This window comes from Martes martes (genome assembly GCF_963455335.1).
Source record: "Martes martes genome assembly, chromosome: 13".
In the NCBI taxonomy this organism is placed as follows: Eukaryota; Metazoa; Chordata; class Mammalia; order Carnivora; family Mustelidae; genus Martes; species Martes martes.
Genome location: NC_137901.1, coordinates 44,164,016 through 44,186,783, shown reverse-complemented (window position 1 = coordinate 44,186,783; position 22,768 = coordinate 44,164,016). Strand labels below are relative to the sequence as shown.

The following is a 22,768-nucleotide window of genomic DNA, read 5'->3' as shown; positions in this document are numbered from 1 at the left end:
TTTAAAATGTGCAGTACAGTATTGTTGACTCTAAAGGACAATGAAGTATAGCAGATGTATAGAACTTGTTCACCCTGCATGACTGAAACTCTATACCCATCGAACACTAACCACTGTTTCCCCTCTCTCCTCCCCAGTCCCAGGAAACCATGGTCCACCAATTTCTTAAGGGTCTCAGAAAACCTGGCATTAGCGCATAATAACGAAGTACAGTCAGGGATTGGATACTCATCCCTGGTCTAGTTTGGCTTCCCACACATCACAGACTGAAGTGTATTAGATGAACGCATGTCTCTCACATTTTACAGTAAATTTGCTGAACATAGGGAGGATCCGGTCTTTCTCCTCTTTATAACTCCCCTGAACCTAGTTTTGTGTCATGTAAATAGGTATTGAATTAAATTAAACTATAAAATTTCTTTTTCAGATAAAAATTTCTTATTTATTTGACACATGGAGAGAAAGAGAGTGAGCACGCGCACAAGCAGGGGGAGCAGCAGGCTCTGCTTAGCAGGGAGCCCGATATAGGACTCGATCCCAGAACCCTGAGCTTACGACCTAAGCCAGAAGCAGACGCTTAACTGACTGAGCCACCCAGATGCCCCTAAAAATTTCTTTTCTGATAAAAAGGACAGAAAGTAAATACTGCTTATTTGTTTTAAGTTATTAACTTACCTCAAGTTAATGAATTGTCTTCATAAAGAAAAGCACCTTCCCTCACTACTCAATAATATTAATAGCGTGTTTAGCTCTTAAAGGCTTTGATTGTATCTTCTAAATCATTGTGGTTCCTATAAATATTTTTAATGTAATGACTACCGTGGATGTTGGGCTCAGTCCATATAATCAGTATAGATTATACTGACTTCCTTGTTGCATGATCATATATTAAATAACTATGAATGTTCTTCCATAGTCAACTGTGAAGATGACTTTAAACGTCAGCCTTCAGGCTTGTTTCACATAGCAGAAATTAACTGGGTTTTGACCATCCCTGAAATGAAGAAGAGTTTAAACCTCACATCCAGTGTATGTGCTCTTATACTGTGCTGATAAGATTGATTATGATATTAAGGGCTTAATGGTATAGGCAATCTAATGAAACAGGATCTTTCCAGTCACCCCATGACTTTCTTCTGAGTTATCTTTGGTTTTGGTAGTAAAGCACGTTTCACCTGTTGAAACTTGGCATAAGCATCATACTCACTGAACAGTCCCAGAGCTTTGATGGGAAATCAATTAAAAAAAATAGTATTTCACCGATCCTTTTCCTCAGGGTTTGAGAACTCCATGTATCATAAATAGCACACCGAGTCAAACAGGGCTCACACTCAAGTGAGAGAACATCTATATGACCACAGTGCACTTTTCTCAAAGTTAGTCCTCCGGCCACAGTGAGAAACTAGTTGGGTTGTGCACCATCATCCTTACCTAACAAAGAATACAAAGACAGGGAAAGGCTGGACAGTTCCTAAGACTGTGTGGCAATTTGTTGTTAAAACCAAAACGGGGTTACCTTTCATGAATAAATCAGGGTTCTTCCCCCTCCAGCTAAGCCTTTCAGAGATGCGATGATCAATGCCCTCCATTTCCTGGAATTCTGATACAAAAGTGACCATGGTGAAGTTTAGGTTCTCTGCTAACATCTTATTGTTGGATTTATCCACTCATATGTCCTTGTTTACCTACTTTATATATGAATTGAATAATTATATGAACAAGCATAATTGGCACAGCAGGTTTGGGAACAAGCACAATTAACTCTTGCTCCACAAATATCCCAACAGATGGGGTCAGAAGTTGACAGGTAGGCTAGAGAGACAGCAGGTGAAGTCCCAATATTTAGCTGGCTGTAATCATTGGTCAGTAGGTCACAACTATGGAAGGGAGAGCTTTGCTTAACTAGGCAAATCGTTTAAGAGAGGGCTGTTAAAAAAAAAAAAAAACAACTTCTATTGTATTTGGTACTTTAACTGTGCATGCATTACTTTGATAATATATATATTATACATTTATATTTATAATATATTATATTTATTATTTGTATATATTATATATTTATAATATATATTTATTTTTATTATATGTATACTATATATATTTAAATGGAGAGAAAGAAGGAGAAAGAGACAGTGAGTTAAGCTATCTTGCCCAAGATTACAAAATCAGAGATACAACAAGGATTGGCTTCAGAATTCTATCTTGCAATCTACCCATCCAGTATCCTTTCCTTCTGTCCAGTGAGTCTTAGGACAGCTGTGGTGGGGTGGGTGGACTGCTGTCACCTATAAAGGGGGCTTGAGATAGCTTAAGAGTGGACATCAAAAGAACACAGTAGTGGAAGAGAGAAGACAGAAAGTGAAGAATTAGTCTTAGAAATCGGCAGATAAGAACCCTGCCAATTTTGGTTTCATTAAGTTGACCCAAGTATTTCTTGACTTTGGGCCTCACCGGTTAAAAACAAAAGAGGCTTCTGCAAACAAATTTGGCCAACTGACACTGCCAACTATTTCAGAATCAGTTCTTGCAACTCTGAAATTGAAGAAACTCTAAAAGGGCATCCCTCCTGTCCGGCAAACAATAACCAACCCAGAAGAACCTCTGACCCAACAGTCCCTCAACAGGGAGTGGGGCGGCGGGGGAGCAAGCTTGGTGGAAATCTGTGATGACAAAAGCAATGACATTGAAGGCATTTGAACCTCACTACCCGCCTCCTTCTAATCCTTGAGTCTTACAGGTTCTGTTTCCATCAAGTCCTTCTTTGAGTAAGACTAAAAGCACCGGTTTTTAAGAACATTGCAGCCTCCTAGAAGGGATGATCTTATAGTAGCTGTTTTAAAATGCCTCGGAATGGATTATTATGTTTTTCCATTAAGTATTAATGATTTCAGCTTATGTTAAATGCTTTCCATGTTTCTTTTCTTGGCATTTTCCAAATTATTTTCTTTGAGAAGCAAATGAGAAAGGCATTAAGATTGCTATGTCTTTATAAGGAATTCATAAAAAAGGTTAAGATCTCAAATGGGTATCCCTTCCATAAAATTATCTTAAATTGTGCAAGATGTTCATACATGGGACATCAGTTTTATACACCTTCGAAAACAGCTATTCCGTTCTTAAATGATCTGGTTTCAAAAAATAATTATTGCAATCATTTGGCTGTAGATGTGGTTGAGATTTAAAGCCTCCTTCCTTTAAAGCAGTTCTCATTTCAATATGTTTTTGGAAGCATTATTATAAATAATGGATTAATTATTTAATTAACATGAGTACAGATGTAAAGACCGTATGAGCAAAGCCATTTATATCCTTTTCCAAGCATTGCAAAATCAGTTAACTAATTTTTAGTTAGTTAACAAAATTAACTGAAAGGAAACACAAATGAAAGAGAGAAAGAGGGCAAGATCCGGTGCCATTGTGTGTACTGAGTGCTCTTTTCATAGAGCTGCATTCTTGCTGGAGAAGCCTTTGTGCTCTGCTGGCTGCCAAGGGCACCTGTGCCCATGCCAGGCTCCCCGGGCAGGGGGACCTAGAACTTCATGGCATGCTTTGTCTGAAATAGAGTACAGACCGTATCCAGGGAGGTGCTGAGAAGGCGAGCCCAAGCAGCAGCCTCTGAAGTCAGATCAGCACTGAAAAGGGGCAGGTCTGATTCTACAGCCATCTCCAGGGAAACCAATGAACCTAGTCTCCGTGGGTCCTAATTAGCTCCACTACAAAATGTCGTAATGTCCACTTCAGCTTTGAGATTCTAGTAAACGGGACAAAAATAAGTAAGGAAGTAAATAAATAAATAAGTTTTCATTATCATGCGGGCCCCACCTTTTCCCTCTTTACGTTGTATTTTTCCTACTCATGTTCCCATTGTACTGTTTTTTTTCGAGAAGCAAATTGGGAAGGTATTAAGATTTCTATGACTTTATAAGAAATTCATAAAAATGTTCACGCTGTCAAGTGGCTATCCCATACATAAAATTATGGTGAATTGTGCAAGGTTGCCAAGTGCTAGAAACAAATCAGGGGGTCAGGCCATGGGGTCAAGTCTCCTAACCCTAACACCACCGTGATCTATAGAAGTTTCTGTTGTATAAATACTCTGCTATCACCTGGCCCGGCCCCATGCAAGTTCACTAAGGGAAAGCACTTTGTCTTCATCCTGTCTGCACTTCTAACACGTACAGACAATCCACAGAAGCAAGGTACAAGGTACAGGAATCGGGGTTAGCAGTGAAAACAATGGGCAAACCTCTGAAATTGTCTTCCATGCTTAAAACACACAGAGACACACCCCTTTCTTCTTGATCTTTTCTATACTACATGAAAAGTGCTGGCTGCATATTTTGCAGATCAAAAAAATGGGTAATATCAGTAATAAAAACAGCTTCTACACTTCCACGTTTCAGTATATAAGCCAGACAACGAGGAAAGATCTTTTAGTGCTAAGCTGTCCCTCGCTCACTTTCTTCCTTCTGTTTTCCTTCTTTTGTCACTGTCTCAACAAATACTTGTTTTATTCCCACTACATGGAAATAAACCTCTGGGTGTCGGTTATTAACGTTTCCGTCCTAGATGCTAAAGGACAGAGGCAAGTAATATAAAGTAATATCAAGGACAATAAAAAAGATTGCTAAAATTTATTGTGAACATATCATGAGCTAAGTCTTAGGCCCAGGGCTTGACGGGTATTACCTCAACTCAATCCTCATTACAACTCTATGAGATAATACTCGTATCACCTCCATTTGACAAATAAGGGGAGTAAGTTGAGAGAGGTTGAGGTCATACGACTCCTAAGGGACAGAGCAGGGACTCCAGCCCTGGGGGTCTGAGACTATGGCTGGAAATCTTAACCTTTATACTCCGCTCTCTCCAGAAGGAGAGTCGGCCACGAGGCATACAGAGGGCATACATGAGACTGGTTTCATTTTCTTTGAAAAAAGTCTTGTAAATAGCATTAGAGCACAGCAGGAACGCTTCCAACATCCTCATGGGTTGCACCCCAAAGTAGGTGTGTGACTTTTTTTTTTTAAAGATTTTATTTATTTATTTGACGGACAGAGATCACAAGTAGGCAGAGAGGCAGGCAGAGAGAGAGGGGGAAGCAGGCTCCCTGCTGAGCAGAGAGCCTGACACGGAGCTGGATCCCAAGGCCGTAAAACCATGACCTGAGCCGAAGGCAGAGGCTTTAACCCACTGAGCCACCCAGGCATCCCAGTGTGTGACTTCTAATAAGTTACTGTCTCATGGCTTCATCCAATCTGTTTGTGAAATGAAGATTAGCACCAAATAATCTCCAGAGCTCCTCCCAGACACAGACTTTCCATTATTCTAAAAAGGCAGCTGGGGGTTAGGGAGTGGTCACTGATTTTGGAGCCAGAAGACTTGGGTTTATGTGGATGGCCAGTGCCTTCGTTGCAGTCTGGTCATGGGGTCTGCCTCTGTCATTTCCTATTTTCTGCTGAACTTAATTACCTGGAATATAATTGCTCAACCTGAATATCATCTGCAAATATAATGATCGACCCTCTTGACAAATTTTTAAGTGTGCGATAATATGATTGTTGCCTGTATGTACAATGTTATACTTCAGGAGTCTAGAACATACTCATTTTGCTTGACTGAAATTTTATGCTTATTGATTAGTGACTCCCTATTTTTCCCCTTCCCCTATTGCTTGGTAACCATGATTCTACTCTTTGATTCTATGACTTTGACTATTGTAGATTCCTCATGTCCATGGAATCACACAATATTCGCCTTTTGAGGTCGGGCTTATTTCACTTAGCATACTGTCCTCAAGGTTCACCCATACTATTGTATGTTCTAGAACTTCTTTTTTTTTTTAAGTCTCAGTAGTATTCAATTGTATGTATATATCACATTTCCTTTATCCACTCATCTTTCAATGGACATTTAAGTTGTTTCCGCATCTTGGCTATTGTAAATAGTGCTGCAGTGAACACAGGAGTGCAAATACCTCTCCTAGATCCTGATTTCAATTCTTTTGGATAAACAAATACACCAAAGTAGGATATGCTGGACTATACAGTGGTTCCATTTTTAATTTTTTGAGAAACCTCCATACCCTTCTTCCACTGTGGTTACAACATTTTGCATTCCCACCAGCAGTGTGCATGTAACACTCAAGAATTCAAAATCGAAGTCTCAACTTCTAAATTCTTTATCATCCTGTTCTACGGTCCTAGGTTTTGCTTTGGATGTGAGACTTACGTTCATGTCCTGTACTGACTCATTGAAAGTTCTGCTGAAGGAGGACCTTGAAATGATCCATCTGATTTGGAAGGGTATTTATAGTGTTCCCTTCCTTCTCTGTGTCTCTGGGATGGCTTTGCTAACCATCGTGATCCAAATCCAAACCAGTACCAGTTGGCACTGGTAACAAGTGTCTTTATAACAATGACTCCTGAGTCCAGTCTCTGGGTCTTTCGTTTGAACTCCAGGCTCAAATAAGAACACACTCAGTGGGGGGGTCCCTGGGTGGCTCAGCTGGTTAAGCGTCTGCTTTTGGCTCAGGTCATGATCTCAGGGTCCTGGGATGGAGCCTCACATCCCTCTGGCTTCCTGCTCAGCAGGGAGTCTGCTTCTCCTTCTCCCTCTGGCCCTCCCCCCCCCCCAATTATTCTCCTATTCTGACTCTCTCTCTCTCTCTCTCTCAAATAAATAAATAAATAAAGTCTTAAAAAAAAAAAAAAAAGAACGTGCTTCATGCCCATGGCTTTGGGTCTCCCATAAGTACTAAAACCATGCCTATTTAAATATGAAGCTCTTCTCTTCCAATCATGCCTCTGTCCCAGGACTCCCTGTCAGGGACCGGTACCCCTCAGTCATCCAAATCAGAGGCCTTGGAGTTCCTCCTGCGTTCCCTTGATAGGCTTGCTTGTCATTAATAATCAAGTTCCTGTTTATTCTTTCTTCAAACATTTCCAGAATCCATCACCTTCCCCCAGCCCCACTGCCACTTCCTTAGTTCAGGCCACTATTATTTCTCACCTAGATAACTGCCGTAGATATCCAAGAAGTGTCTTAGCTTAGGTAGGTAATAGTCATCTCAATTTTAATGTATCTAAAATAGAAATCTCCTTTTATTCCCAGCTCCCCAAATTGGCCCTCTCTTGTTCGTCCACATCACAGCTAACAGTATTATTACCAACTTGCTCTTGCCAAAAACCTAGAGCCATCCTTTATCCCTCTCTTAGTCACCCACACCTGTTTCTACCTCAAAAATACATTCTAAATCTGATAATGTGTCATTATTTCCACTGAAACTATTCTACTCTAGACCACTTCATTTTTCTCCTGGCTTACTATAATGGCTCTGTAAAGGTTCTCCAGACCTTTATTCTTGCCCCTCTAGAAACCCTTCCAAGCCAGAATTCTAAAAAAAAAAAAAAAATCTCATTGGAGGTACCTGGGTGGCTCAGTTGGGTAAGCATCTGCCTTTGGCTCAGGTCATGAAACCAGGGTCCTGGGATCAAGACCCACAGTCTCCCAGCTCAGTGGGAAGCCTGCTTCTCCCTCTACCATTTCCCCTGCTTGTGTTCCCTCTCTCAATGTCTGTATTTCTGTGTCAAATAAATAAAGTCTTAAAAAAAAACCCTCAAAATTATTTTAAAAAACTTCATTTCCTTGCATAAAATTCTGCAGTGATTTTTTGTTGTGATCATGATAAAACTGAAACTCTTCACTACAGTCTACATGGCTCCGCATAAGTTGGACTCTGCGTACATATTCACCCTTGCTCACTCTGCTACATTCATGCTGGCTTTCTTTCCTGTTTCTTGAATCCACCAAGCTTGTCCTACCTCAGGGCTTTTGTACCTGCCATTCCCTCTTCTGTCAGATTTGTTCATGACTGCTTCCTTCAAAACATTCTTGATTCAGTTCAAATACCAGCTCCTCAGAGAGATCTTCCCTCACCACTCTAGCTAAAGTATTTAAATTTATCTTTTCTCATGGATAAAGACAAACTGAAAAAAAAAGAGAGAGAAAAATATGAACCTACTGAAGCAGATTATTTATAATTAGAAAAAACCAGTTTAAAAGTTTAAAATAAAAATGTGCAGAATTCATGGGCAGAATTCAAAAGGGCATGTACTTCATGGCAGTATCTCACCATATATGATGTAATTGTGAATACAGGTTGAGTACACATGCTTAATGATTCAAATCGGTGAAAAGAGGACAAGAAGCAGCATCTTTTAGTCTGATGGACACAGAGGAAGTAGGAATCCTCCTTTGTAGGTAAGTTCCCAAAACTGAAGAAGACTGGCCTTCATTTCTTCTTTCTCTCCAGTTTCAGGGATGAAAGAAGAGGGAAGAAAGCCTTCTTCCTTCATCTATTTGCCTGAAATATCTGAAAGACAGGATCTGACTGTCCAACCAAACAACCACTTCTGGAAATATCATGTGACTAGAATTGCATTATAGGGTTTCAACAGGAGGAAAAACAAAGGCACAGTTGCCATGTTTTCCTTATTTTAGTCTTCTCACATTTTATTTATCTATTTATTTATTTATAAATATTTTATTTATTTGTTTGTCAGAGAGAGAGAGAGAGAGCGCACAAGCAGGCAGAGTGGCAGGTAGAGGCAGAGAGACAAACAGGCTCCCCACTGAGCAAGGAGCCAGATACAGGACTTGAACCCAGGACCCTGGGATCATGACCTGAGCTGAAGGCAGCTGCCCAACTGACTGAGCCACCCAGGTGTCCCTCTTCTGATATTTTATTATGAACCCACAGAAAAATGGAAAAGCTTCATTCCTTAAGATCATGTTTCTCTCTACTTCAGATGGAGCCAAGCAGTCTCAACCACCCCCTGCTAATGGATGGGACCAGTATATTCTGAACCTTGAATAGCCTGAATGAAGGTCTGGACTATACTATGATCAGTTTTGACATTTTGGTTACCGTGTTAGTATCATTATATCTAGGGTTAGTTAATCAGTGCCTCTTGCTATGTAGAGCTTGACTGTTTATTTTAACTAATTTATTTTAAATTTTATTTTATTGTGGTAAGAATAATAACATGAGTTTACCCTTTTAACAAATTTTTAAGTGTACAATACAGTAGTATTGTTTAGGATGGGTACAATTTGTACAGCTGTTCTATAGAACTTACCAGGGACTGGGGGTGGGGGAGTGGGGAGTTGATAAACAGCTTCGTTTTTGCTGGTTTATGAAGCTCTGAATTATTTCACTTTTAAGTTTCCCATCCCAGTGCTCTGGAGAAGATCTGCTTGCTTCAGGGACATATTTCTTGTCTGTCCTTTAGATAGGCCCTTTATTAAGTACTGATTATGGTCTCATTTTGAGTACTAAACCATACTTTATCATACTATTTGTGCAAGTTCTGAAGTCAAATGTCAAAAAAAAATCTAAATTAGTGACATCTTAGCCTTGGTATTTACATTTCTATCAATAACTATGAACTAAAAGTTCAATTGTATCTTCCATCTTATAGGCAAATCTTCTAATTTTCGCCCAGAACAAAGATCTTCCTTTGACATTATTTCATGAGTGATGATGTTACAGCTGATAATTTACTAGTTGAAAGAGTACGGTGCCTAAGTTACACTGTACTAGATCCTGCTGTGTTGATATTGACCCTGTGTGGTAGTCTTCGGCGAGGAAAAAAAAAAAAATACAAGCTGACCCAAGGCATCTGTTTGCTTTATCTCTTTCTGTCAATAATAACTATATATTACCTAAAAACAAGAGGTAAAGAAATCCATCTTTCAGGCCATTTAGTTTGTTTGTAAAATCAAAGACTCTGGCTACTGCCAACTTAAAATGCTTTCTGTAAAGTTCGGTGAAATTCCAACGTTGTGACTATAATCAGAACACTAAGAATAGGACATTACTGGTACTTGAACATGAAACCAGGACCTAACCCAGTTGTGTGAGGAAGTTGTTACTTAAAGACTTCTGCTGTAGAGTTGAAAAATATTCAATTGGTTATCTCTCTTTTGACTTTCTTCTTCATGTGGAGTGGGAAAATGATTTTTTCTTGTTTTCTCCATAAATGCCAGAAAGGTAAACTAAATTCTGGCAGTGAATTTACATTTTACTTTTCAAAAAATATCTGCACTTTGGTGTCAGGTTAAATACAGAAAAAAAAGATGCTAATTGTTTCATATACTCAACAATAAAAAAAATCACAATATTCCAGTTATGGAATAAATGAGTCATGAGGATAAAAGGTACAGCAGAGGGAATATAGTCAATGGTAATGCAGTGGTGTTGTCTGGTGACAGATGGTATCTACAGTTGTGGTGAGCATAAATTAGACACTTGTTGAATCACTATGTTGCCCACCTGTAACTAATGTAACATTGCACATCAATTACACTTTGATAAAAAAAATTAAAAATCACAATACAATACAGTCATAACCTTTTATGTGTCTGGCATTTTTAGATGAAAAATGTTTCAGTTAAACCATGGTAATGGTTTTTAATGTTGCCATTTATAAGTATTAAAAAAACCTGTAATTACGCATGAATTAAGTACAACTTACACATTTTGAATATGACACATTTGATTTAACTTTATAGAAGTAATGCTACAAACATGTTGATTAAGGATACTTTGAATGCTCTAGCTTGACTTTCCACAAATGCCCTTAAAATGCCCAGGAAGTCAACACACAGCTGTCACACTGGCACACAAGGACTACTACTGTTCACCGCTGACAAGGCCTGGCTAGCGACAAACATGGGGAAGGATGCAAACTCTTGTTAGGTTTGCTCCGCGATAGGAAAAAAAAAAAATTAAACATTCCTTGACATAGAGAAATTGTCACTCATAATCTATTATTTTCCAAAACTTCGTGGTTCCTATATTAATGACAAATGAATTACTGATAAATGCGTTTGATTGCAATTAAAAGAGATGCAACAAAGGAATGTAATAAAGGTCAGAGATAAACGTGAAAGATGCTCTAAAATCTCTTCTCAGTCTGATCCCCCAGATCACTTCTAAATGTTGACTCCCATTTTCACTAGCACAAAGGCAGGTAGAGAGAAAGGCTGCATGCAAATAATTTTAAAAATAATAACAGAATACTGAAAATCAACAAGTGCAATAATGACAGAATTATCAAAAAAAAGTGATTTTTGTTCTTTGTTTATAATGCTGCAGTGACACTGAAAAGGTAATATTCATTATCTCTTCAGGCAAATAGGCTCATTCCAGAGCAATCAAGATTCATCAATCATGGATCTAAAGGCAAAATTCAAAAAATATCATCGAATCCTCTACTTCCCCAAACAATCAAATCAAAGAATTTTTTTTTTAATATCTTTGAAATTTCTCTCCATCTCAAATATAACTTTGGTGCTTTGCCCTTGACACATAGTAGCAAATAATAAATATTCTTTTAATAGTTCTCCAATAAATGAATGAATAAATGAATGCCTTCACTTCCAAATTGAATTAGGATGCAGAAATTTATATGCAGAATTAATAAGGTTTTCAGTGTAATTTATGGGTAAGGAAATGCTTACAGCTCTGGGGTTGGTTGGAGAGAATGCTTAGTGCTTTTCCAAAGGCACAGTCTAGGGTGTCCATCTCCTTCTCATGTATATTTCCATTTCTCTGGGTTTCTCCTGCCCTATCTTTGCAATTCCCTCCCATGAGTCTTAAGGACTTCTTTCCTTAGGAAATCCACAGGGACATTTTCTCTATCTGATGATTTAACAAAGCCACGTGCTCCTGCTCCTTCGTTTGTTGAACTAATACTTCCTGAAAGTTTGTTTCTTCCAGGCCCTGTGGGAGGCACCAGGGGTGAAACAGAACCACACAAGCATCTTTTGGTTTTGTTTATACTAAATTTTTTGATTTTTTGATTTCATTAAAACATAGCTCAGAAAGGACGCAAATAGAACCTGCAAGGACATCCGTCTCCAAAACGACATTCCAGGACTAGGCTTGCTGCTGATAAAGGCTAACTCTGCAGGCACCCAGTGCCACAACAGTGTCATGTACTCCATTAATCTCTGCTGTAACACACGTGCCTGCCACATGCACTGCTTCTAGCATCTTATTTATAATTTTTTTATATTGATTATGTTTTTAAAGGAATATTTTGAACTTACTGGGTTAAACAGCATATTATTAACTTAATCTCCTCTATTTATTTTTAGTTTTTAAAAGGTGGCTACTCGAAAATTTAAATTTACTTGTGTTCTTTGCATTATATTTCTACTGGATTGCTGATCTAGAGGTAGGCAAGAGAGAGAGAGAAAAAAAACCAAATAAGCAAATAAATTATTATGAAATTGAACGTGGTGTTTTGTCTCAGTGTATCAATGAAACACAGAGCTGTATGTTTTCAGAGAAGGCACGGGTAGAATTGCATTTCAGGGATCTTTTTGAGGAGGAAGGGACCACAACTGGCTGAGAAATGCAGGTTGTTCCAGTGCAGTGAGAAATATATTAATAACTAGGGAATAGTGACGACGGATAAGCAAAGACAGACAAGCAAGCAGAGATAGCCTTCAAGGGATGTTCAGAGAGGATTCCAATAAGGCAAAGTGTTCAAGGAATGGACCAGCGGAATCCTCCGCTCCTTTAAATGGTTCAAATGGAAGCCAAGACAGTGATGATCCCATCGAATAAAATTTATATATGCTATCTGGAATCAATAATGTATGAATTCATGGCCATTCATTAGCCCCTCAATATGAATTAGCTGGCCAGATTACGCAGCAGCTTGAGTCCTCTGGTGCTGATATTTCCCACACTGTGTCACTCCCCCTCCTCCCTGCTTCTCTAACTAAGGCTCCGCCCCTTTCAGAATTCCCCCACTCAAGTCATAACCTCATTTCTGGGGTAAGCTGTCTGCAGGGGCTTTTTGTTTCCTTAACAGCGTCATGGCTTCTCTCCTGCCCTGCCAATCCTCTTATCTGGGAATTTGCAGTGAAATAATAGGACAGTTTATATTATCGATTCCTGTATTACTCAGCTCAAATGACTTACATTCACTTTAGAAGGTTTTCAGTTACACAATGTACAAGTATATCATTTACAGTTGATTAAAATGTTTGTGGTCATTTCTATGAAAAAAAAAAAAAAGTTGGGCATCTGTTCCTTGGTTAGAAATACAAGTTCATTGTTTTCTCTGTGGGAAAATCAGGCATGACTTAAGACTCCTTTCAGAAGAAAGCCTAAGGATCAGCTATATTCAATTCCTGGGGACATTTTTTAATCCTTTGCCATTTTTAGCTAATCAAAATACACACATACTTTGAATGCTTCATTCCCAAATCAGGTCGGATTAAAGTGTAATTACCATGATACTGACTAATATATGTAGAACACATAGATACACATAGATACACATGGAATGCCCTTTCATGCAACTTCCACAGGACATTCAAACTAGCATGAGCCTAACTTTGGGGACCTAACTTTGTGGTCTGTGCTGCCTGAATGAGCTCCATCAGCTCCTGAAAGTCCATTTGTATTTGTGTTTTTAATTGGGAATTCCTTGTGGCTTTTTTTTTTTTCCAAACAAAATATTTAAAATGAAAGCCTGAAGTAATTTTTGGCCAACAAAATCAGCAAACTCTTCTTCACTTCCAACCCCGAGTGAAAAGAACACATAGATACTGTGCAAGAATCAACTCAGGTAAGTTTCGCCTTTTCAGTTATGCAAGGAGGCACAGCGCATTAAGGTGAAATATTTATGATGCCCTTAGAGATAACAGGTCTCCCCCGCCACCTAAAGAAACCATGTTTCCAGTCTCTACTGTGTGCAAATACACCCAGCCCCAGATGCTGTAACTGCAATCCAAATTAAACAGGTAGAGAGAATTTCGGGGATACATTTTCACATTTGCACTTTGTGTGGTTAGATATGGCAATTTCTCCTCCATTAGCTTCTAACCATTTCAGATTTGTTTAGTTTACGTCAAGGCACTGTTTTAAATGCAGTGTTATACAATAGAATTTAAGGTATTTTCAAAATAATGTGGCACAGCTGTGTGGTTATTCCCTCTCTATCATAAATTCGACTGACTGGAAAATGAAGTTTGTTTAAAAATAACCTCTTCAGGACTTCTTTTAATGAACAGCCTGTATGTAAGTCTTCCATTTTGTGGGTGGAAAAATGCATCTAAGATACTTTATTTCGCTTAATAATAAATATTGTTGTGAAACCATAAACCCAGAGAAAATTGGTTATTTTTTTAAAAATGGAATTCATTAACATAGTTCAGAAAGCCAGTTCTTCAGGAAAGCTATTTAAAAAAGCAAACACACCCAGAGATGGATTGCCTGGGAGGCCACAGCAGAAAATTGCTACCTTAGAACTGGAGGACTGATAAATATGAGACTTCATTTATCCCAACCTGGGCCATCTGCGGATAGAAGATGAAGAAGGAATACTCACTTATCTTTTCAGCAAAGCCCTAGCACCTCTGCTGGGCTGGTCTGGATTCAAGTTTCAACTCTTGTTCTCTGTTCGCTAACCAAGTGACCTTGGCCAGATCTCATGTGTGGGCAGTGGGAGCTGCTCTGGGTTTGCCATGGCGCAGACCACACCCAGCTGCACACTGTCACACAAATCAACCAATGCTGGTCTGTAATGTCTGCCAATTTCTGTGGTGTAAATTCTCTGGCCATAGCCAATTTAAGCTTTATACATGACCTCACCCGTTGCTGAACTGGGAAGAAAAGCACACCCCCATTGTTTCCAAATGATCTCCCAGATAGTACCAGCTGGCTCCAGCAAGCCACTTCATTGGGTCCATTTCTGGCTCCACTGGTTAGGATGCGGGTGCTGAAGGCAAGTGAATTGACTTCCCTACATCTCAGTTTTCTAATTTTTAAAATGTTGACCACACACAACCCTTATAAGCTCGTTTTGAGGGTCCAATAGAGGGGACCGAGCCCGGAGCCAGAAATAGCAGGTTTTCAATAAACATCAGTTTTCCTGACTTGACGATTTCATGATTATGTCTCTGTCTCCTCGCCTTCCCCCCACTTGACAAACTCTCTGAGAGAACAAGTCTGCATTTGTGCTCATTTGTTTATAACTCCCTCATTCAGCCCATGAAGGAGCCCAATGCTCTCTACATTCCATTTCAGATCTCCTGAAAAATCATTTCTTGGTGGTGACCAACATATTTTCCTCCAATTCCAATGGACATTTTTCAGTGCTTATATTATTTGGTTCCTCTGTGGCATTTGTTATGCTTGACCAATCCTTCCTTCTTCTGAAGCAAGAGGTACCATTCATCTCATTTCTTAGGCTGGAAATCTAAGAGTCATTCTCCTTTACCTTCTGTATCCAATCGAACAGGCCAATTTTATTTTGTAAATATATTTTCATTCTGTTTTCCTAGCTCCCTCTCTAATGCCACTGTCTTAGTAAAGACCCCTTGGACTTACGACTTTTCATTCTTAAGTAATTAAAGTGGCATACCCCCTGATTGCCCTGCCCCCACTGAATTCCCCTTCCAATCCCTACTTCCTCTGGAAGGATTTCTATAAAATGCAAATAGATGGTGTAATTCCTTGTACTTCATTATCTTCTGGTATCTACTGCATAAGGTCCCAACTCCATGGAATGGCATAATGGCGCCTGTTGATTCTGGCTCATGCCAGCTTTGGTGGCCAAGTGCCCTGCCTTTTGTCTGCTTATAACTGTGCTCTCATCTTATTAGTACCCTCAACAGGCCAAGCTTTTTCTCATCTTTGTCTTTCTGGACAGCCAGTCCTTTCCCTTTTTCTTTTCTTTTCTTTTTTTTAGTACCAGTAAGTTTTTATTTATTCATTATATTTTTCTAGGGTAAAGAGAAGGGAAAAAGGTCAGAATGTGTGTTATAAAATGTTAGCAAATGGGAAAGGAAGTACCTAACACAACAAAATCAACCATCACATAAGCATTCCCCTGTGATATGGTCACAAAAGTCCAAGAGGGCTCAGTCCCCTGCAGTTCAGAGATGAGGGGAAGGGATTAGGGAAAGAACAGAGAGGTACACGCTCTTCTACCTTCCCTTCCATCTTTCCCCAAATAAATTCAATATTTCACAGGAAAGCTTTCATTTTCAGTAGTAAACATGCAAGGAGCTACATTCGTCCTTCTCTTATAAAAAATATTGTGGCCACTTTGACATGTTTCTTATACCTGCATAAAGTTCCTGAGTGACTGGGATATGCTTCCCTTTCTTGGTCTCTCTCTCTTTTTTTTTTTTTAAACGTTCAGTTAGCTACTGTATAGTACATAATTAGTTTTTGATATAGTGTTCAATGATTCACTAGTTAAGTATAACACCCAGTGCTCATCACAGCAGGTGCCCTCCTCAATACCCATCACCCTGTTACCGCCTCCCTCATCCTCCTCCCCTCTGAAACCCCCAGATTATTTCTCAGGATCCACAGTCTCTCATGGTTCATCTCCCTCTCTGATTTCTCCCCCTTCAGATTTCCCTCCCTTCCCCTATGGTCTTCTGTGCTATTGCTTATGTTTCACAAACAAGTGAAACCATATGATAATTGTCTTTCTCTGCTTGACTTATATCACTTAAATTAATCCCCTCCAGTTCCATCCATGTCAATGCTAATGGTGGGTATTCATTGTTTCTGATGGCTGAATAATTTTCCATTGTGCATATGTACTATATCTTCTTTATCCATTCATCTGTTGAAGGGTGTCTTGGCTCCCTCCAAAGTTTGGCTATTGTGGACATTGTTGCTATGAACATTGGGGCGCATGTGCCCCTTCATTTCACTACATCTGTATCTTTGGGGTAAATACCTAGTAGTGCAATTGCTGGGCCATAGGGTTGCTCTATTCTTAACATCTTGAGGAACCTCCATACTGTTTTCCAGAGTGCTGCACCAGCTTACATTCCCACCAACAGGGTAAGAGGGTTCCCCTTTCTCCACATTCTAGCCAACATTTGCTGTTTCCTGTTTGTTAAATTTTGCCATTCTAACTGATGTAAGGTGGCATCTCATTGTGGTTTTGATTTATATTTTCCTGATGGCTAGTGATTTTCACCATTTTTTCATGTGTCTGTTAGTTATTCGTATGTCTTTCTTGGAGAAATGTCTGTTCATGTCTTCTGCCATTTTTTTACTGGGTTATTAGTTTCTACCTGGTAAGCTCTAATTTCTTTAAGGGTCAACTCAAGGCAACACCCCCCCCCCCCGATGTCTTCTTTGACACCCTTATGACAGTCAGTAGTTCTATAAAAAGCACTCTTCACACTGTATCATAATCATCTGTCCATTTTCTTCCCCAGATGAAAGTGAATGAACTGAGGACATAAATGCTATATTTTATTCACCATAACATCTACAATACCAAGCACAAAGCCTGGATCACAAAAACGTTTAGCAAACAGAATGTATCAACTTACAATTGCTTAGTCCGATTTTTTCTCTGCCCATGTTGTGACACCAAATGAGATGGGTTTTTTTTTTAATTGAGATGAGAAGAGTTTTTTTTTTTTTAATTGAGATGTAATTAGCATAAAACATTGTATTCATTTCAGGTGTATGGCATAATGATTTGATATTTATATACATTGAAAAATTATCACCATAAATCTAGTTAACATCTGTCACCACACATTGTTATAATTCTTTCCTTTTTTTCTTATGAAAACTTTAAAGATCTACTCTGTTAGCAACATTCAAATACATAATACAGGATTATTGAGTAACTAGAGATTTTGTAAGCTCTAAGTAAGTTAGGATGATACACATTTTCAGATTTGATTCTAATTGGAATAATGATTCTCATTATTCTTAAATGATGGGCTTTTAAATAATGATAATTTACTTAAATGTATTTGTCCCAACATGATTTGCCTGTTAACTTTGTAAGTTTAATGTTGGTCATCAATAATTAAAACAATAACAAATTAGGTCATCTCGTGCTTATTTTTGAGGGTATTTTTTTTTCTGAAGTGTATAGGAATCAAGGCAAAAACCACTGCAAAAATAGTAATAGTACGTAGAAAAATGCTATATAAGAATCCATTTGAAAATCTGCATTTAATAAATGAGTAACATACAAGAAAGTGAACATGCTATTATTATACGGATGGAAGAATTTATTAAGTATCTTTTAAAGTATTTTTTATCCTGAATGACTGCATGTTAAATATGTGTTGAAAGTTTTAAAACTGAGGTGCTACTGATGCTTTAGAACATTTCAAAGAAGGGAAAAACACAGTAAAAAGTAAGCAAGAGACTGAGCTGCAAAGCAGACGTTCTACCATTTGTTGAATTTTCATTAATAAATCTCATCTTTTGAGTTGAGAGAAAAATAACATTGCTCTTCTTTACCAATAACTTTTTGCAAATAATGCAAATTATTTGCAAAACCTCTCCAACTTTAGGGATGAGTTAATGTCATAAATGAAAAGTATGCAACTTCATTTTAAAATACTCATTATCATCTCTATCTATAACTCCGTTCTCTGGCCCACAGGGACTGTTCTTTAATTAATACTTGACTAGAGTTGAAAGTGTTTTCCTTCTCTAAAAAATTTGGAACAATATATATTTAACAGATGGTGTCTCTATAGTCTACCTTAGTAAGCCTTCTAATTAGTATATCTTTTCTAAACAAAGATTTATGAAGCACCTTTTTCTGTGAGAATTCTTCTTTATATTTTTTGCTGTATTTTTTTTTTTAATACCAAAGGATCCAAAAAGGGGTCTTTCTTCTGACAAGTTAAAATTCTTCAAATTAAATGGAGTTATATATAAAATCTGTGGAATACACCTGGTCATTTTTCCCTGTTTTTCTGGTAAAAAGATTGGGTCCTTGAGAAGATCAAGGGCGAATAGATAATTGATGATATGGGGAACTTGCCTCTTGATATTTTGCCTCTTTATCATCATGTCAGCATGTATTTTTAATGTTCTTTACCAAATAGCCAAATTCAGCTTTGATCTTGCTGGCCATTTTATATGAATTCGAGACAGGTTTCTGGGCTCGGTATTGAAAGACATATGCTTTGACTTATTTTTCCAAAATGGATAAGATTATCAGGTTATGCATATTTTCTTGGGACTTATTCCTGGCTTATCAAGAAGAGCATCATATTTGAAACTGCAGCCAGGATTTCAATCAGGGTCAAAGAACTTTCTCCCCAAAGGAAGCTAAATTGACCATAGGATAATATTATTCTCTAGTCTTAGCCCCATTAGCTGTATGCTTTCTTGAGCAACTCACCAAAATAACTTAGTTGAAGCTCTGGAACATGATTCACTCAGTTATATAATGAAATGTGAGCCATTCAGGAGTGTGTGTGTGTGTGTGTGTGTATGTGTGTGTGTGTGTGAGTGTTGATCCAGATACACATAGCAGAGCCATTTCAAAAAAGTACTAATGGTAAATAGAATCATAGACACAAAATTGGAAAGCACTTTAGGAATGATCAGACTCTTTACGAATCTCTTATCACCCTTCCTTACAGGTGATGGTTCAAGCTGCATACACTTTTACTAACATAATCTCATTTTTTCCAGTCCTGGAGAGGTTTCCTTGTTGGGAAGTTATTTTTTATCCTGAATAAAAATTTATTTGTAGCTTTCATCTTAGTCCAAGATCCCATAAACAAAGAATGAACCAATCTTAACCAACCAAAAAGTGAGGGTCCTGGAAGTTCCTGTTTCAATGGGTAATATTTTTGTCTACCATATTTTCTTTCTATATTCTTTGGTTTCCATCATGATTCATGCAACAAGATGGCTTAGATTGAATGGGTCCACAAACGAATACTGATCTCCCCAGCTCGGAGATGGATCTGCTGCTATCAACCAGAGGGTGTGGGAGCATGGTGTAATTTGGCATGCAGGACATAGAATCTGAACGGAAAGAACAAGCAATAAAAAGAAGTCCTGGCAGGACCTCAGAAGCAGGGATGCCCATGACATTCTTGACATCTAAAGATGCATCTATTCAGACGAGCATCACAAATTGTAGGTAATGATATTTATGGCTACATTCGCAAAGGTTAGATCCCAACCTTTAGAAAACTCAAACTATCTTCACAAATACAGATTTTGTGGGGACTGAGTTTGTATTCTTTGAAATGATGAGTCTCAATATTTCCCCACTAATTTGAGCCCTGTCCATTAGCTGTCTCTGACTTCACTTTCTCGTGGAAAGTTTCTTTCACATTCTCATGAAAATCAGACACACTGACAAACTGTGAATCAGTTCAGGGAGATTAGCTCCATTTTAATAAAAGGAGTTTCCTCATAACCCTGGTGACTAGTGTGCCCTGCAAAGATCTTGTTGCCTTAAAAAAATTTTCTAATTGCTGAAAAATATTATTTTAAGCTAGAAATTCAACACAGTATCAAAGTGACTAGCACTTTGATTTGAAAAGAAAGGTTAGAATGATGAGAGCTGGGAAAGAATGAGTCAAGGAACCAGAATTCTTGTCCTGCCTTTGTCTTTAGACCTTTGTGTCACCTTTGGTCACACAGAATATTAGAATCCATGAATACAAAGGGAACTTTAAGAAGCATCTGGTTTACCACTGTGGCTAATTTAGCTTTCTCTCAAACTATAAAGTTTCTTTAAGCCATTACCTATGGGATCATAACAACAGCATTTTAGAAACAATATAAATAATCTTTACCCAAGGAGCAATTATGGAGTTGATCACATCTGTGAGGAGAACAGACATTTTCTTGCCTTCACTTTTTTTTTTTTTTTGTATTAATGATCAGGCTTTAAAAGAATGCAAACAACATTTAAGAGCAAAAACGTATAGGTAGTACATTGCTCAGTTGTCTGTGATGATTACTAAGGTTGGGAAAGAGAAAAGGGACAGGGGCGTAGGTTGTTTACACATTTTTTGATTAATTCAGATTCTATCTTTTACTGAATCCAAAAATTACAAACAAACAAATTTTGTCTTGCTATCAGGCAAAAAAATGCAGTGAAGAGAGTGGTCAGGAACAATGTGGTTTTTTTTGTTGGCAGCTCTCACATACCATAGAATAATGGGGTAGATGCTTGGGAAAGGTGGTGGGCACAGGTGTATATGCCAAATTAGAATTCTCTAAGATTACTGGCAATTTTAAGGCACTGGAAGCTGGAAGATTGCCCTTATGCAAAGATTTACTTGGTAAATGAAATTTTATCTTACCTCAGGACTTTCAGCTAAAAGCCAAGTAATAAAAATATGGAAATTTAAAAATTTGTTTTTGTATTAGTCAGCAGTATTGGCCCCTACTATGTGCAATGGCACTGTGTTAAAACATCATTCACCTCTGGATATATACTAGAAGTTAGGAATAGAATAATTCTTAAAATGTAAAGATTCTTCTTGGTTAAGCAGTCAACACTGTCCTGGAAAACATCAACTCCACAAATGGTTTTAAGAAGAATAATTAAGATTCATAGATATTTGGGAAAATAAAATGTCAACTTTTACAACCTGAATTTTTTTTAACAACCTGAAATTTTTAAAGTTGGTGCTTATAAGACTTACCTTTTAATAGGTAATGATGAAAAAAATCACCTTCTATCTTAACTTCTTTAGAAGAGAATGATAGAATGAGGACATGATTGATATGAAAGTGAAAAAGCTAAATGTTTAAATTTAATTAATTCAATAACAATCTATTACTTTTTTAATGTGAGTTTTTGAATATTAAACTGCAGATAGATTTTTCTAAAGGTGGAAGTAAAAACAGGAAATAATTGGAACTAATTAGCCCAAATCTTACCTGAAGTTGCTTTTTGTTCTCTTTTCTTCTCCACTCTCCCTGAAATGAGAAGTGGCAGGTCAGTTGCAGAGTGTGGGTCGATGAGAACAAGCTATAACTAAGAGGAAACTCCAGTTTATGGCAATTTCTAAACACAATCACTCTTTCAGCTGTGTCCAACATGCTTCTAGAGTTGACTGGGCAGAGGTGAAAGGGATGAAAAATGCTCTCAAACCAGTTTATGCAAATCAAAAATAAATGAGGATGCATTAAATATGCTATTAGGTTTTAAAAATCTCATTAGTAAGAGTCGTTTACCCAACAATAAACTTACAAGGTACAAATCCCCATAGAATGAACTGTGGGGATAAACACCCAAATAAAATAAGACCAAGACCTCTTACAACCTACTTGGGAAAATAAAGGACAGACAATACACTACAAAATGGGATGTGTCCCAAAGGTACAAAATGTTTAAAGAATATGAGATCTGGGTGCCTGGGTGGCTGAGTGGGTTAAAGACTCTGCTTTCGGCTCAGGTCATGATCTCAGGGTCCTGGGATCGAGCCCCGCATCATGCTCTCTGCTCAGCAGGGAGCCTGCTTCCTCCTCTCTCTCTGCCTGCTTCTCTGCCTACTTGTGATCTCTGTCTGTCAAATAAATAAATAAAATCTTAAAAAAAATATGAGAAGATGAAGTGATTTTTTAAGTAATTCAAAGGATGCCCATGAAGTTTTGAAGAAAATGTTATTTGATTTGGACCTTGAAAGATACATGTGATCTGGGAAATTTGAAATAGGGAAAGTATTGATTCTTGGGAAAAGAAATAGTATGGGGTATGTAGGAGAAGACCTTTTGAGCAAGAGCCATGTTTAAAGCTTGCTTTGGGAACTATAGTTTTGCTCAGGAGAAAGGCTATTCCAAGAGTTTAGGTAAGAGGTAATGGACGGAGCATGGCAATGGGAGTAGGGAGGTAGACAGGTGGAACTTATAAGACCCAGGGTCTAACAAAATGTAAAGTTCAAGGGAAAAGGAAAGGTCAAGATGAAGGTTTCA

At 38.1% G+C, this 22,768-nt stretch overlaps 1 protein-coding gene across 1 annotated transcript in view; it reads right to left on the bottom strand.

Moving 5' to 3' along the window:
• CHST9 (carbohydrate sulfotransferase 9) overlaps positions 1–22,768 on the bottom strand; it is a gene marked incomplete at its 3' end in the record, with an annotated part of 185,903 nt that overhangs the window by 103,065 nt on the left and 60,070 nt on the right. Inside the window, 1 exon segment of the mRNA XM_080822246.1 lies at positions 21,734–21,772. Coding sequence (XP_080678372.1) covers positions 21,734–21,772 — 39 coding nt within the window.